This window comes from Larimichthys crocea, chromosome I (genome assembly GCF_000972845.2).
Source record: "Larimichthys crocea isolate SSNF chromosome I, L_crocea_2.0, whole genome shotgun sequence".
In the NCBI taxonomy this organism is placed as follows: domain Eukaryota; kingdom Metazoa; phylum Chordata; class Actinopteri; family Sciaenidae; genus Larimichthys; species Larimichthys crocea.
Window position 1 is genome coordinate 26,557,843 of NC_040011.1, and position 16,475 is coordinate 26,574,317.

The following is a 16,475-nucleotide window of genomic DNA, read 5'->3' on the forward strand; positions in this document are numbered from 1 at the left end:
AATATAAAATCCCCACCTCGGACCTGCTGCCACCGTTTGCCTGTTGTGTCGTTGCCCAGTTTGAACCCATCCAAAGCCATGGCCATGCTCAGAGTGTCTTCTTACCGCAAGCTGTTTGAGGATGATAGCTGGAGTCGAAATGGAGGATTGAGTATGCAGTGTGCAGGGCAGTACCGGGCCACCGTCAGGTCAGTGTTAGTAAGATATTACTGAAAGGTTCAAGTGTTCAGTGTTTTATGAGTCCACTTACGATATGGATAATTTGATATGTTTTTGATCAAAGCAAATGTTTCTGGGGAAGTTCATGAATGTGGGTGTTGTGATTCTTTGGATTTCTCGTTAATGGTGAAGAGAAATGTGCTCATGGAAAAAATGACATCATGGTTAACTGTAACGGGTCTGAAATGCACTGACTCATTTTTGACTTTTTTGTCGTATTCCTTCCTTACTGCATGCTTTGTGAAAGTCACTGATATCCCCAAAGGCGGTTCATATTATCTCACGTAGGATCCTTCAGAGTCCAGTCCAGTTTTTGGTACTTTGTGTCCTTCTCTCAGGAGTGCGGCTGTTGACAAGTGTGACTGTGACAAGTTGGACTTTGTAGCTGCCAAGGCGATTAACAGGGAGGGTCTGAACCAGTTTGTGAAGGACCGCACCATCATTGCTGCCCTCAATGACCGCCTGGTTAAGCTTATTGAACTGGTGAGGACAAACACTAATACTGCTCCTAATGACACATCAGCATTTTCTTTTCCCTCTGCTGTGTCACGCCTTTGTTCTTGGTAAATGAAGCAGTAAATCTATATATACGCAGTATGTACCTGTTCGGACTCCATCTGTTTCTATGCCCTTCTAGGCCCGTTGTTTTGAGGAGGAGAACGAGTCTCTTGAATGTCAAATTGTTGAGCTGGAAGACAAGCTGAACAGTCGACAAGCCTTCTCCAGCATCACCTCCACTGTGCCTGACTACAGTCTGGATGAAGTGGTGGAAAGACTGCGCAGGGAGAGGGTAGGGTGGTGTTATTGCATCTGGGTGTGTCTGCTGCATATTTGTCTGTGTGTGACATTCCTAAATTGGGTTTCCTCAGTGACGGTCCATTGCACTTCTCATCTCATCCCATCAATATTACTTCCGTTGGTACAGCGACAGGCAGGCGTGATCTATAACCTTGTCAAGATCCATCACTGTCTTCACTGCGTCTCTTGCTGCAGGATGAGATTCTGTGTGACACCGAGGAGCTGCGGAAAGAGCTTGAATGTCTGATGAAAGAATACGAAAAGGCTGCACAGCAGAGGATCCTCTTCCAGCAGGAACGACAAGATGTTGCAGAGGTAACAGTTGGAAATTCAATATGAACTGTGGAAACCAGGAGTGCAGCCAAGATTTAGAAACACTGAGGTCACAAAGGTTTACATTGTACAGCTTGATTATACAACATAAATGAATCTTAAGTAATTAAAGCAGATATTATATGTGGCTTACCACATTTGCTGCTTCTTTACAGAAAAGGAAAAAACTATTAAAATGCAGAACATTGAGTCCATTCTTGTAGTGAAGGATCCTTAAGGTTGGAGTTGTTCTCAGGCCAGTTGAGCTAATACTTCATTATTTTAAATAAATCATCTCTATAACATAACCAACAAACAGTATCCACTTTTTACATTTAGAACTGCAGATTTGTTGGGTTATTGTAAGGTGAAAAACAAAGCTTCTGTAGTAGTAAATCATACTTGGCATTTATTTTTTTGGCCTGGATACTCTTTCCTGCCCAAAAGCATTAAGTTTGACTTTGAATTATAGATTCTGTAAAATGGAAAGAAGTTCTGCAGAAGACATGTTCAGTCAGAAATAAAAATAGAATTAGTTACTTTATGTAGTTTAGAGTGGTTATATTGATTGAAATAAAAATCAACAGAAAATTCCCTGATTTTGAGTCCCTAGTATGGGTCAAGTTCTAAAAAACACTTCCTACTTTTCCCATCATGTAACCAGTGCCCCATAATAATGATAGTGATAGTAATAAATCAGTTAATTATTAATTAATAATCATTTCTGATTACTTGTGCTGTAGGAAACATAATCAGACCTTTGTTGTGATAATAGATCTTCAGCACTAGATGGCAGTGTTGTCAAGTGTCTCCCTGCCTCAGTCTCCACTCTGCCTCCTGGTGAATCATGTGAAACTCTCCACAGCTGCGCCTCTGTAGCCTCACCCGATGGGTGTTGATCACCAGCAGTCACACGGTCTGGGCTGGTGGCCCACTGCAACCTGAGCCACCAACTTTTCCAATACCCCCCTCCCTCTTTTTGTCTTTCCCTCCCTTCCTCACACATGCCAGAGCCCCATCTCTTCCCAGTCGGGCCAGATGCGAGGGAGGCTTTAATTTCTCCCTTACAGATGTAATGCAGGCTTTAATACGGTGCCGTAATGTTCCTGCTGGCTCAGTTCTCTGGTTCTGAATTGGAAGCAGCTGCAGGGTGATGAGACTTGGTGGGAAATCGGTAGGGAGGTAGAGGAAGAGCAGAGATGCGGAGGAGAGGAGCGAATACTACACAGCCCACAATAAGCTGCAGTTCTCTAAACATAATGGTAGACTGACTGATGAAACATGTTTGTTTTGGTTCGAAGTATACTACTGCCAATTCTCCTTGTTCAAGGCCCACAAATTTCCCCTCTTCATTGTCTCAGTTATTTTTACATTGGACTTTTTTGTTTCAGATATGTCTTGCATCTCCAGACCTACTTGGCACAGTAGCACAAATGAAATGACTAAAATGCAGTAGTGAATGAATCAGGAGGCCATGTGGTCTGTCTGTTTTTATATGTAGTGAGAGCAGGGCCCTGAAAACCTATTTGATCAATCAACTTCTTACTGTGAGTGTTGGGTCTTATTCAAACACAGTTTTCTGGGACAGAACAGTTTTGGTTGTTTGACGTGATAGACTTCTGTATTTCTATTTTTCTCTGCAGTCTTTCTCATTTGTTATAAAAAGGTGATACTCATAAGCACCAGTCAGGATTCACCAACATTTGAACCAGATGACAGTTGGTGGATTGTTGCTCACTTTTTAAAATTAAACTTAACTTGGATTTTTGCATCGTTGGTCATTTAAAGGTTCGTATTTCGGTGGTTCTGTTGGTAGAAATGGAATATAACATTCGTAAATATGTTTTCTGTTGTGTATCATCACTCTTCATTCCACCGGGCTCGCCTCTGTGATGTTGCAGCCCTGACGCTGTTTTGGTCCGTTCTCCACATAGCTTAATGCCACATCCGGAGGCATTTCAGAAGCAGAGCGTTTTACCCTCTGGATCTTGTTAACTCGCTCAGATTTGGTCATTTTTCATTGAGAATATGTGCTTCTACTATGGATAGGCTCATAAGTAGTATAAATATAAGTAGGCTACGTAGTTTCCATTTTGTCTTCTGGCCTCCGGCCAGCTTTAATTGCTCTGTGCTGCTTGACAAGTCTGGTCACAAGTATTGTCTACCATTGTCACAGCCAGCTCCTGCTTCCCTATTCACAGCTGGAATATGTTGCACTATGTTTCTACAGTTGCCCCAAATGGACAAACCAAACACTGGCTATAGATATGGTTGTTTGCATTTTTAGTGCACCATTGCTACTACTTGCTTGGAATGGGGAGGGTAGGGTGAAGGGGTATTTAGTTGGTGGCAATTTGCAGCTTCACTAAATCTTAAACACTTACAAAGTTGTAGAGAAATCCTTCAGGGTCTGTGAAGCTGTACTATTCTGTATTTTTATCTTGAAAATGTATGAAATGACACTCATAGTGACAAAGAATCATCCAAATCTGCAGTTCCCCCTCAGCTCTATGATGTTGTGTGGCACATTTCAGCACATTGTTTTGGCTTTCCAGCCCACAATTTTATTCTTTTGGCTCAGTCTGACCACTCTCATCATTGTTTCCATTTTCGGCAAAGAAGCTATAAAACCCCACTGCACACTGTCTGCCCAGCAACAAATGGCAGGCAAAGTTTGCAACTAGCTGGTGAACATAGTGGAGCTGAATAGTCAAATATTGAGAGAGAGTTGATGGGGTGAATGTTAGGACTTTACATTAGTCAGGTAGACAGAGACACAACTTCATGCTAATGTTCCTCTCCTGCTGCAAATAAGACTCCTACAGTGTGTTTAATGTGTTGTTATGTTTACAGCTTGTCCTGATGCCCCCAAGTTGCCAAAAATTACTTAATACTGCTTAATAGTTGCACAGGATGTGATTTACAACAAGTTTATCTCCAGCTGCTGGCTGATATTTAAACAAATTGGCAACAGCAGGACCAAACTACTTTTGCTTACTGTTGTCCATCAAGGTCCCTGCCACCCTCCCAGCGAGGCTCTGCAGCTTCACCACAATGCAGGCACCCACTGTAATTGCATCCAACACCAATTAATCTGGTTCTTTAAAAAGAGTATAGATGCGCTAAGAACCCCTGCTGGTGAGTGGATTGGTGAACAGGGCTTTTGTGTCTAGTTAGCCTCCTTCTGATCTTCCTCCTCCTCCTCCTTTCCCTTCCTCTGCAATGCGGTGTCTACTTGCTGTTCACTGAAACAGGTGGATGCGCCTGGTGCAGATGGTTCTGAAAATGGTTGTTCAGGGTTTTCTACTTTTCTTTAATCTGTGCTGTGATTTGCTTCCTCTCAGACACCTCCAGAAATTAACTTAAATTTCAGCTTTGTTCTCTGCTAACTTGATTTTCTTTGCAGGAAGTGGATGCTGTGACAGCAGGGTGTTTGGCGTTAAGGGAGCAAGTGGCTATCTACGAGGAGCAGCTGGCTAACATGGAGGCCCAGCACGAGACGGTGAGGGGGAGAGAGAGAGAGAGGATATATAACTGCAGTTTATAGCCACGAAAATGACTTGAAATGTAGCACTTAGGTCAGACAGGAGTGTTGGAGAAATGCCCAGACTTGTGGTGACAAACACAGCTGTGATGACCCCAGTCACCTTGCTGAAGAGCCAAGAGCCCTGTCAACAGAAACATATGGGCGGAGGATTAAAACACAAAATATGTAATCTAGTAATTTGTCAAAAGGGAACTTGTTTAAATGTTTGTGCTCTTTTGAGTTTCTTAAACGGACACTAACATTTGGGGAAATACACAGCAAAATCGATTCATATGTGTTGAACAAGCAGCTATCTCAGCTCTGACCAAACGTTTAAAATCTGTCTATTTGCACTTTTCGGCTCTGTAATTACCACATTATTATGTAAAATGAAAATTTGCAATTTTACATGGGGTTATGTGTCAGTCTATTTCTTAGCTGACTCAGAGAAGTCACTGCTCCCAGACGAAAAATAATGTCAATGGTGCAGATTAGTGGATACCTTTGGACAAACACAGACTAGCTGTTTCTCTGTATCCGATCTTCGTGCTAAGCTTTACTGTTTGAGAAGGGAAAAGTGAAAAAAAATGGAAATTGATTTGACTAAGCATTTGTAAAAATGTTTCGGCTTCAGCTGCATTTTCAGTAAAAAAAAGACTGAAATATCAGAAAGAACTGGAGTTTCTGGTGAGTTTTGAGATCAGAGATGAGACTTAGCTTTACACACACATACAGACACAGACATCCTCAGCCTCTCTGGTGCTAGCTAGTTTACAGTAGTCGTTATATAGGTTGTCTTGGTTGGATAAACACAAATGATCCAGGGTTCAGATTTATGTGAATGACACAAGGGGAAAATTGTCTTTTTTCCTTGCTGAACACCATCATATTTAACAGACAGGGTAGTATCATCCTTCTTATGTAACTCTTGGCAAGAAAGCGAATAAGGTTGTTTCCCAGAATGTGAAAATATTGCTTCAAAATAGCCACATTTTCAATGCACATCATTGCCTATATTGCATCGACACACGCCCTGCTCTCTCCACCTTCTACAATATTCTTCACCTCGCCAGGAGATGACAGACGCGCCCCAGTATCAGATCTAGAGGCTGGAGGCAGAGAGAGAGAGGCAGCTGAAGCAGAACCAACTCCATCACACTGTGTTTTTCTCTGCAAAGCCGGGCTGCCCGGCGTTTAACACACTCCCTCTGGGACACGCTCGATAACTCATAGTCCGGGAAATGCGGCGGAATACCAAATGAAAACAGAAGTTGCCTTTGTTTTATTAACTGTTGTTATTATCAGCACTTCCAGATACCCCATATTCCCCTGACAAATCGGCAGCCATGTCGTTATTTAGGTGAAGGGAAAAGGAGAAAAATGTTAGACTGCCACTGCAGCTCTGTAACAGTTCATTTTCTCTGTCTTGGATTTGGGTTTTTGTGGGTTACATATTGTTAAATGAAGACATACATGTCGAGGTCTTATGTGGATATGTGAATTCATCAAACTGCACTGTACGTTTACTCAAATACTGCATTTTCACTTTAATGCCACCTTATACTTTTACTGCACTGCAATTCAGAGGCAGATGTTGTCATTTTTACTACATTTATTTAGCAGCTGCTGTTAGTAACTTAAGTTGTGTTACATATTAAGAGTTGACATAAAAAACATGATGAGCATATAAACTATGATGCATTGTTGTAGATACAGATAAACCACTCAACAGTATATAAAATAATCTCTGCTGCAAACAACTACAACAGTAAAATGTTACACATTAATTCATTAGTAATAATAATTATAGTGTATAATAGTATAACACTCACAGGGTCCATTTATCTGCATAACAACAAATTTTGCAGATAATACTTAGTAACATGAATCAGATGCTTTACTTCAGCAAAAATACCAATATTACACTCAAAATAAATTCAAATTAAATATTAACAGCAAAATGTGCTTCTTGTATGAAAAGTATTCATTTTGAATAATGGACCCTTTCAGTGTTAAAATGATTGTGTATTATTGATTTGTTAGAAGAAGCATTTTAATGTTGTAGCTGGCCGAGGTGGAGCTCATTTGAACATAAATTAATCAATAATAACACCAGTTGTGTGTGAAATCTGAGTTTACTCATGCAGTGAGGCAAACATCTGCGTAAAGGATCTAAATCTACTTCACATCTGTGTGTTTGTATGTACGACATGTACGAGCAGGCAGTGGAGGATCTGCTGGAGCCAGCTGATGGGACTACAGGAGCGGTGGCAGCTATTAAATTTGGCAGCCCTGACATCACCCCGGCCTTGGATGTAAAGGAGTACTACTGCCAGCTGGCTGAGAACCTCCAGGTACAACACGCTGTAGCATAAAACACATAAACATGTCATGAAGTGGAAGACGTTAGTCTCTAATGCTTTACAGTAGCATCTCTGAAGAATCACAACTGAGCTACACCCACACGCATATGGACAAAACTCATACAGACATTTACTCAAATACTGTACTTAAGAAGCGTGATGATCTTATCAAATACATTTTTAAAGGTTTAACTAGTGTTTAAACAACCTTTTTTGACTTTACAGCAGAAAATGCAAATGAATGTGCGTTTCTGTCACTATTGTTATGCGAAATATGAAGAGCTGAGATAAACAGCAGGTGGTACTAATTTTCCACTTGGGTACCATTAAACCAGTGTAAAAGAAAAGAGCATGAGAAGATTGTGTCATTAAAAGAGCACCAGTCAAACATCAAACTGTGGAAATAATGTGATGACGGAAATACGACATTTATGTTTGTTTCATGTACAAGATTTTGAGGAATGTTAGCCTGCTTATCGCTTCACACAGACTGATTTCTGATCTTCTGATAATCTGGCACGATTAATATGCTAAGTCTCTCTTCCGAAGCACGTGTCACATTTTGTCTTGTAGCTTCTATCGTTTTCATTATTATAAGCTCGTCGAGCTTGTAACAATCCGTCTGATTCATCTTTTGACTTGCAACACTGAACTAAACTATGTAACCGTATGAGAAGAAGCTCTAGCTAAACCTCACCCAGCTACAACAGTAAAATGGCACTCATGCATTGATGCATTAGTATTAAGAATCTAATATTTTGTATGCAGTTAGTGACAGGGTGATGGTAGGTGACAGTATTTTTATATTTAGTATTTTTACATGTGTTTGTTTGTTCTGTTGCCTTCATTTAAGTAAAATCATCTGACTAAGTACTGCACTTTCAAAAAAGCCAGCTGTCATCCTCATCCTCCTGCTGACCACGTGAACCCTTTCACCACATCACCTTCTCTCTCCCTCTGGTCAGGTCCAGATGTAAATCTCAACTTTCACAAATGGCACAACGATACTCCCACTTGTTTTCTTTCCTTCTTAACACAACACCGGGGAAGAACTTGAGAATCAGAGGTGCATTTCTGGACCTGAACAGAATACTTTTGTCTACCTGCGTCTGTGTGTGTCTGTGTGTGTGTGTGTGTGTGTGTAGTGCAAGCAAAAGAGGTGCTGCATTGGGGTCAGACTGTAGCTCCGGTGGGTCTGACCTCCTCTAGAGTGAGGATGTCTGCCCGGTTCAGAGGTCAAGGCTGTAATCAGACCGCTGGCCGCCTTCCCAGGCTCCTCAACAGCACTGGAGTGGATGTAGATATGTGTGTGTGTGTGTATCCTTCATTCGGAGGCAGACTGAAGGGTTTCTGGCATATTTATATATTTGTGTGTCTGTCTAGATGCGTAGGTGTGTTTCTTTTCCCCCCCAAATCCCCTATCTATTCACTCTCTCCCTCCCACTCGGTCTCTTCTCTCGCCAGCTGGACACCGTCGTGTCTCTGCCTGGCCTCGATTACGAGACACAATTGTCTCGATGCTGAAATGATTGCTATTGGGTTTGAACAGTAATGGTGATTGCTGGCTGACTCCCACACACCTGTGCACCCTCATGTTGCTTGTTTCAGCTGCATTTGTTCCATCTAATCAGGAATGTGGAGTACACAAGGAGAGATTTAACCATCAGCCAATATGATGGGCTCTGATTGCTCTTTGCTCCCCCTGTCAAAGTGGACTTAACTGCCCAAAAGAAAGCACTATCCTCCATGGGCCTGCAGACTCTGAAAGGTCAGGCAGCTTTTTTTTAATACTTAAGTTTCACAACTACACTTATTCTTCATCTGCTGTCTTTGCAGTACGAGTGCGACGCACCCTCTTTTGCTGTGGTTCGAAGCAGTGATGGAAAACAACTGGAAGCGGGAGGAGCTGCAGGGTCAACAGTGAAAGCCTTGCCAAAGATAACGGACATCGGTGAGATGAAGATGCTGGTGAGTGGATGTACATTTTTTTTCCAGTTTTTAAAATGGATCAGTTCATCAAAATTGCACAAAAAATAAATTACATGTACATATATAAAAGAAACAGTACAGTCTGCATACAGTAAGTGCAGCTATGAACACCACTCTCCCTCTGTTTTTTTGGAGATATAAATCTCAGAAATGTATACCTATAAATCTCCACAAATATAACCAAAACTGTCTGCACGGGTAGTTTCCATAAAAGTATGTATTTCTTTGGTCGTGAACCGACCCTTTAAATGTCACAGATCCACATTATTTCAATCCTTTAGTTACCGATTCAGATCTTGCCATAATACATTTCCCACCTCTTTAATGACAAAGAAAAGAGGAGTCTTACAACCCACAACTGGCTCTGCATCAGCCATCAGCTCCTAAATCAGACGTAATGGTGAAAATGAATGGTTTCCCACAGCAGGCGAAGGGAGTGCAGAGCAGCTGAGTGACAGCAGAGCAACAGTGTGGGAGATCCTGCTGACCAGAGTGTTTACTCTGCGGACACTTTCAGCAGGAGATGTGAAGGGCTCGGCTTCAGCTCAGACAGGATTTATTGCCTTCCGTGTCCTCGGTTATTAAGTACAGTCTTTCAGAGCGCCTGCTGTGTCATAAACGTCTTAAAACTTTGCACGCACACACACACTGACCGGAGACTTCCTCTGCGAATGGAAGAGAGGAAATAAACCTTCATCGAATGTTTCTGATCTCAGCCAGAGGAAAAATGCCGGGAAAACAGAGAGAATGAAATATACAGCAAAGTGTGGCATCAATAAGAAGACAAACCAGGAAATTGTGACTCAGGTAAAATCACCAGGTGACTCCAGGAAGCCAAAGCTACCTCTTCTTAGTTCAGTCTGTTTCACATCCATGTGTGGTCAGACCACAGCTGACACCTAACCACATCTGTAACAAACCTGGTGGTTTGGTTCTCATTACTGTGGTTGTAGTTCTACCTCCAGCTCTTTAAATAAACAGCATATCCGCATAAGTCTCCCAACATCTACTTTTCTTTAAAATGCAGCACACAATCCGCATGTCTGCTCAATCCAGCCTGACGGATGGACAGCATGGCCTGATCTGCTCTGTTTCCTCTCTCGCCTGTGATGGATGCCTCGGGTCTGGTTTCTCACTGAGACACAACATTGGCCAAACAAACAGATTGCGGTGAAATCAGCCCTGACGCAGAAATGTATATAATAGAGCAGGCACTGATGAGGTTGTACGCCACACTCGGACACACACACACACACATGCATGGCCAGCCTTCACTTATCATGCCAGGGAGAACGGAGGAGTTTGTGAGTAAGTGACTCGACCAGGTTGTGGAGTCATCATCAGCCTGTGAGTTGTAACCAGGATCTTCCTCTGCTCACATGATCTCGCTGAAAGACGAGCACAGCCGCCTGGATCCCCATCTGGCTGTGACAGCTAATTGTTGAACTTCTGTGATTGCTGTAATTACTCACGGCAGGACACCACAGCCTCAGACACGGGGGGGAAGGGATGCTCCTTCATTAGTTTGTGGAAGAAGTAAAGTAACCTGTTTTATCGGTGTGGGTCGGGGTGACTGATATGCTTAAGTTTTGGTTAGTTACCACAGAGAATCATTCCCTCTTTCTTTTAGCTCATTGTTTTGATATTTCAGTCCACAGATTCTGCCCTCCGACATCCCCGTTTCTAACAATGGTATGAAACGGTTCGCAAACAAGGCTCTACAGTGGAGCTTTAAGCCAAACGTCATGCTCAACAACAACTCCAACATGCTGATGTTTATCGGGTATAATGTTTACTATGTACCCCTTCTTCGTTTGGCATGTTAACATGTTAATATTTGTTAATTAGCACAAAAAAACAGCTAAAGTTGATGGGATTGTCATGAGTTTTGCAGATGATACGCTGCTTTCCATTGCAGAAAAAACATGGAACGCCTGCAGCAAACTGATGTTTGTACGGCAAATCTCTAGCTTCTACTTCTACCACCTCCTGGGCACTGCCAAGGTGCACTTGAGCAAAGAAGCAAACCCCTAACTACTCCCAGTGCACTGCTCCACTCCACCACCTCTCCACATTTGCATGTCTATGAGCACTTTGTGGTTGTGTGAAAACCGTGAACAGTGAAAAAAGTGAAAATCTTCTTTTATAGAAGCAATTTTAATGTGATAACAAAGGTTTCAAGAGTCCGGAAACGTTTGTTTTAGGTACCTTGAATGTGTTTATATTTTACTCTTAAAAAGCTCATGAACCCTGTCTACTTTGCTGAAGTGTTGTTAAGCAAGACCCTGAACGCCTGCCAACTCCAGGGCTGCTGCTCTTGAACTGAAAATGCCCATGAAGGGAATGCAGAGGTTTAGTCTGGCATCTTTATAGCATTACTGACAATACAATTAAAAAGAAACATTTGTTTTTTTCAGTACATTGAGAATGAATAACTGTTTTTGTATGTCGTTTGTATTTCTGTAGATTTCAGAGCTACAAAAGGAGCTCGCTGAGCTCGAGAAATTGAACGAAGAGCTGGAGGACGAGGTTGAGATGAAGAAGGCTGCATACATGGACGAGATTGCTGAGTTGGAGGTGTGAGAGTGGACTGACTTATATAATAATAGTCTGTAAAGGACCAGTGGAGCAATTCTGTCTCTTTAATCTCATTTAACACCCTGTGTGTGTGTGTGTGTGTGTGTGTGTGTGTGTGTGTGTGTGTGTGTGTTATTCAGTGTACTATAGATGAAATGCGGCACCAGGAGGCCGATTTCCAAGTGCAGATGAAGGAGCAGTATGAAGACTACAAAGAGTTGCTCAGTGAGAAGATGGCCAGAGATATGGAAATTGCTGCTTACAGGTCAGGATAGTAATTCATCTAGATAAATGGTGTTTTTTCTGTTTCTCCTAATTATAAATATCTCTTAATATTAAATTAAACTGACACCTCAAGACAAAACACATGATCAGATAAGCTTGCAAACAAGAAAACTGACTTATAAATATTCCTATGGCTTCTAGTTTATATCCCCCTGTTTGCTCATCCTGGGGTTCAAGTGCTTCACACAATAAATCCGTCCCCTACACACCTTTTATAAACAGAAACACAAACTCTATGTAGTGACGAAACACCCAAGGCAAGATACAATCAAATAAATAATAGTAATAAAATAAAAAGATGATAATAATAATAATGAATCACATTAAAATTTATAAGCAGACAAAATCAAATGAGAAAAATGATTAAAATGTATAAATATATATACAAACAAACTAAATTAAGAAACAATATTAATCATGTAACAAATTAAAATGCATACTAAGATACACATGAATAATATGAACATAAGAAATTATGAATGCAGCAAAAACAGAAAAATTGCAATTAAGGATAAATAAATGTAATAAATACATTAAAAAAATGATGGAACTAGTACATAACCCATATATATCTTACTACAGTCTTACTGTATCTTACTTATACATACACACTCTGAGTCAGATTCCTTCTATGTGTAAACATACTTGATTCTGGGCTAAAGTATCCAGACCCGAGAGATTACAGATTGTTACATTAGACCATATTACTCAGAATATATTGCATTTGTGATTTGAAACTCTTTGTAATCTATTTATCTATCTAATTGGTAGCAGGTTACAACCTGAAGAAGCTCTGTATACGACACTGTCTTTCAGATAATGTGTTTTAGCCATGAGGAGATATAATTGATCTTTCCTGCAGGGATTTAAAGCAATAGTTAGAGTTAGACCTAATATGCTGTAACAGACCATAATGTACTAGTGCTGACCCATTTTGTAATGACAAGCTGCCATAAATACAGTGCTCACAGTGGTCATCCATACCTCCACTCCCCTCTTAAACATAGCTGCAGGGTTATTCTGAAATGAGGCCCCTACATAGGTCATATACAGCACTGCGTATCTCTACCAGAGAAGATTAGAAGACTCTGGAACAGTGTGGTCAAATTGTTTGTGAGACTGTCAGTCAGTAGGATGACTTGAACCAGCACTGTGGGGCAGGGATGGACAGTCATGTCTGCTGGAGACCGTGGAGGTTGTCATTCCAACAAAAACACAGCACCGGGTGGTTTCACTGATTAGTTTGTCCTTTCTTAAAGGTGTTTGAGTCATAAAGTCAACTGCTGTAGTCTCTGATTGCAATTAAAATCCACAGCCTTCCCTGACATGTCTTGTAGATTCCCATCTCTGCAGCAGGGGTTCAAATGAAAACAGACGTCCCCTGTGGTGCTCAATAAAGTGCCACTCATTATTTAAAAGTGTTGAGGAGAATTAATTGTGCAGGGCAAAGCGCATACTGATCCATGGATGATTTCATTAGATTTAAATTAACGTGAAGCTCTGTTTACTTTTGACATTCTTCACATACTGAAAGAGCAAAACACAAGAAAACACGTGGAAATGTGGAAATGACACGTCCATTGTCACAGTTATTCCTTAACATCAACAAGAAGTTTCTGTGAATAATTCAAGGAGCATTTCCGCAAAATCAAGTCAAGTCTGGTATAGTCCAAACATCTTATGTAATGTCACCTGGACATCCGCATGATAAGATATTCCTGCAAACAAAGAGTTGACATCACGGGCCCACTGGGGTCACAGGAAACAGCTCCTGAATATGATGCAGTTTCCTGTATGTGACCTTGAAGACGTTTCATGTCATTCATTTCTTCCACTGTGGTTGTTTAACCATCTGCCATCCTGGTATGTGGACTGACGCACATGAGTCCATCTCATCCTGCTGCCACAGACTTCCTCCTCATCCCTCCATCGTTGATCCACCGACTGCATCTAACACCCAGGGGGGCCCTGCTGCAGACCTGAGCTCAGACCCTTACAATAGCTCATTAGAATGGGCAAAGAGGACCTCACACTGTCACTGTGCTGGGCCACTGCCAGCTCTTCTCCACGCCAGCCTGTTAATGTCAGCCCTCCTCTTACACACATTTCCAAATTCGCCACAGTTTTAATTCCCTCTCGTCACTTAACAGAAAGTCCCAAAGACATCTAAGGCACAAGAAAGGCATATAGTCGATGCCAACTTTTCTTTTTCTCTCCGCTCTTTTTTTACTTACTGGATGTTTTGTCATCCGTGATTAAAACCATGAATAAGAAATGAAAATGGTGGTTGTTTACTCTCTTCGTGCCGTGGCAAACTGTCTGCACTACAGACCCTAATGACCCCAGGCTGCCATTACTGGGTGGCTTATCGCCTGTGAAAGCATCTCAGAGCAGTTTAGGCAGATGCTCGCTGCTTTTGCTCACTGCTAATGTGAACCATATTACACTGTAATTCATTCTGTTGCTGCATCGTGGTCTGCTCGCACTGCTGCACAACACAGCAACAAGTAGCTCAACCAAGGACATTTTGCAGTAGACGACAACTGTAGGTTCTATCTTAAAGCTGCAATAATCAATATTTTAGATTAATTATGAATCAAATGACTCCACTTAACTGAACAACTTCACTGTTTTGCTTCAGTCTCACCACTCTGTTCAGTGTTTCCTGGTACAACAGGCTTCAGTCTTCAGTGAAATAGCCACTGAGTGCTACCTGCCCAGCACCAAACAGCAGAAAGGCACAGTTAGCAACTAGTTGGTAGATTTACTAATATATCATGGTGAACACATTTGTCATAATGCGAAATGAACTGTTCTGAAGCTTTTGAGCATATCACATGATCTTCATCAGCAGATGCAGTTTGCCTTTTTAAGGATCGTTGCGGTTCATGATTCATTCTTCAAGCTCCAGAATAGCTACTAAATCTACTAAAGCTGAAATGAGTAGCAGTGTTCTCTGGTTTCCCCAGATTTTATACAGCAACCATTGAGATAATCTGCAGATTAACTGATAATGACAATAATAATTAGTTTCAGTCTTTAAGACCTTTATGGTGAGATGGTTTTGTCAATTGCTATTCCCAATATCAAAAGTTCACTTTAAGTCTCAGTCAATTCCAATGTTCTGTCTACAACTGCGTGACACCCTGTACTTCACTTTGGTTACCTGAATTTTGTGTGTTCATGTTTTTCCCTGGTTCAGGAGTCTGGTGGAGGAAGAGGAGGAGAGGCTGTGCAGCCTGTAACTCGAGGCTGGAGAGTAAGACAGGCTGGCTGGATGGATGCTCCCCCACACGTGGATTAGAAAATAGAAAAGCATAAAAAACATACCCAAATCTGGACAGGGATGAAGCTTAAGGTACCGATGTAGCAGTTTAAGCAGATGTAAACTTATCATGACAGATTAATACCGTCTGGAGGCCTAAGCTGGGCCATTGATAACAGGTCGCTGGCAGATGACCCCGAGACTCCAAGAAAGATGGAGCTGTCTAAAGCTGGTGGGAGGATGGGGGCTGTGCGATGAGTGCGTATCCATTCAGTGTCTGGCAGGGATATTTCCTTAAGTGGGTTTTATCTTTACCAGCTCACTGATATGATTCATAAATGTTTTGTCCCCTCTTTGTTGAACAAGTCCCACACAACCACACAGAAACACAGATATAGATACACAAGCTAAACCATGCGGCTCCGTGGAGACATAGCACCTCGTCCATCACTCAAACTCTGTCTGATTACCAGCTCTTAACCTCTGACCTCTTCACTGTTAGAAAACCTATTGACAGCCCTCCCTTTGGTAACTAAAAGCATCTCACCTTCCCTTTGCTTTTACAGTCGTGCATTCATGTTGGCTTTACATACGACACTGACAGTCAAGTGTGCAGTGGACTGTTTGCTTTTCAAATGGTTCATGAAGTTGTTTTTCTACAGCTCTTACAAAACGTGCACCTGGATCTTTGTACAAGAAACGGCTGTGTGATTCATTATTTCTCCTTTTGAAAAACTAATTTTCTGTCGTTTCAGAAATAAGCATTCGGTAATACATTCCTCTGTAATCTTTTCCTTATTTTCTACATGACTTTCAAGCTGTCTGTGATAAATCATTTTTGGTTCCTGCTTCTGCACAAGTGTCTGAATGTGCTTTAGATTTAAATGAAATAAAACTAGTTGCTTGAGAAATCACCTCATACTGTGTGAAATCTCTGTTTCATAAGAATTGCTTGTGAATCCTTAAGACTTTCCCGGCACTGTAAAACTACGCAGAGTGATTTATGTTCTGTGATCGTCTTTCATTCATCTTCATGCTTAACATGAGATTTGAACATTCCCAGCTATTAACGATCTTAAAGGCTTGTTAGCTCTGCCATAAAGATGAAAAATGCTGCTAATAACACATCAGATAAGATTAG

The 16,475-nt window shown here is 41.4% G+C and overlaps 1 protein-coding gene across 1 annotated transcript; it reads left to right on the top strand.

The window, feature by feature from the left end:
• Window positions 1-51: 51 nt before the first annotated feature.
• On the top strand, window positions 52-16,224 carry vimr2 (vimentin-related 2). The gene is made up of 10 exons (XM_019278383.2): window positions 52-188; window positions 558-702; window positions 857-1,009; window positions 1,213-1,332; window positions 4,736-4,831; window positions 7,078-7,209; window positions 9,055-9,186; window positions 11,674-11,784; window positions 11,925-12,049; window positions 15,272-16,224. The coding sequence occupies exons 1-10, from the start codon at window positions 79-81 to the stop codon at window positions 15,312-15,314; spliced, it is 1,167 nt and encodes a 388-aa protein (XP_019133928.1). The 5' UTR covers window positions 52-78; the 3' UTR covers window positions 15,315-16,224.
• The last annotated feature ends 251 nt before the right edge of the window (window positions 16,225-16,475 follow it).

Coding starts and splice junctions, on each gene's coding strand:
- vimr2 (XM_019278383.2), top strand. CDS start 79: ATGGCCATGCTCAGAGTGTCTTCTTACCGCAAGCTGTTTGAGGATGAT. Junction 189..557: donor CAGTACCGGGCCACCGTCAG/GTCAGTGTTAGT, acceptor TCCTTCTCTCAG/GAGTGCGGCTGTTGACAAGT. Junction 1,333..4,735: donor AACGACAAGATGTTGCAGAG/GTAACAGTTGGA, acceptor TTTTCTTTGCAG/GAAGTGGATGCTGTGACAGC.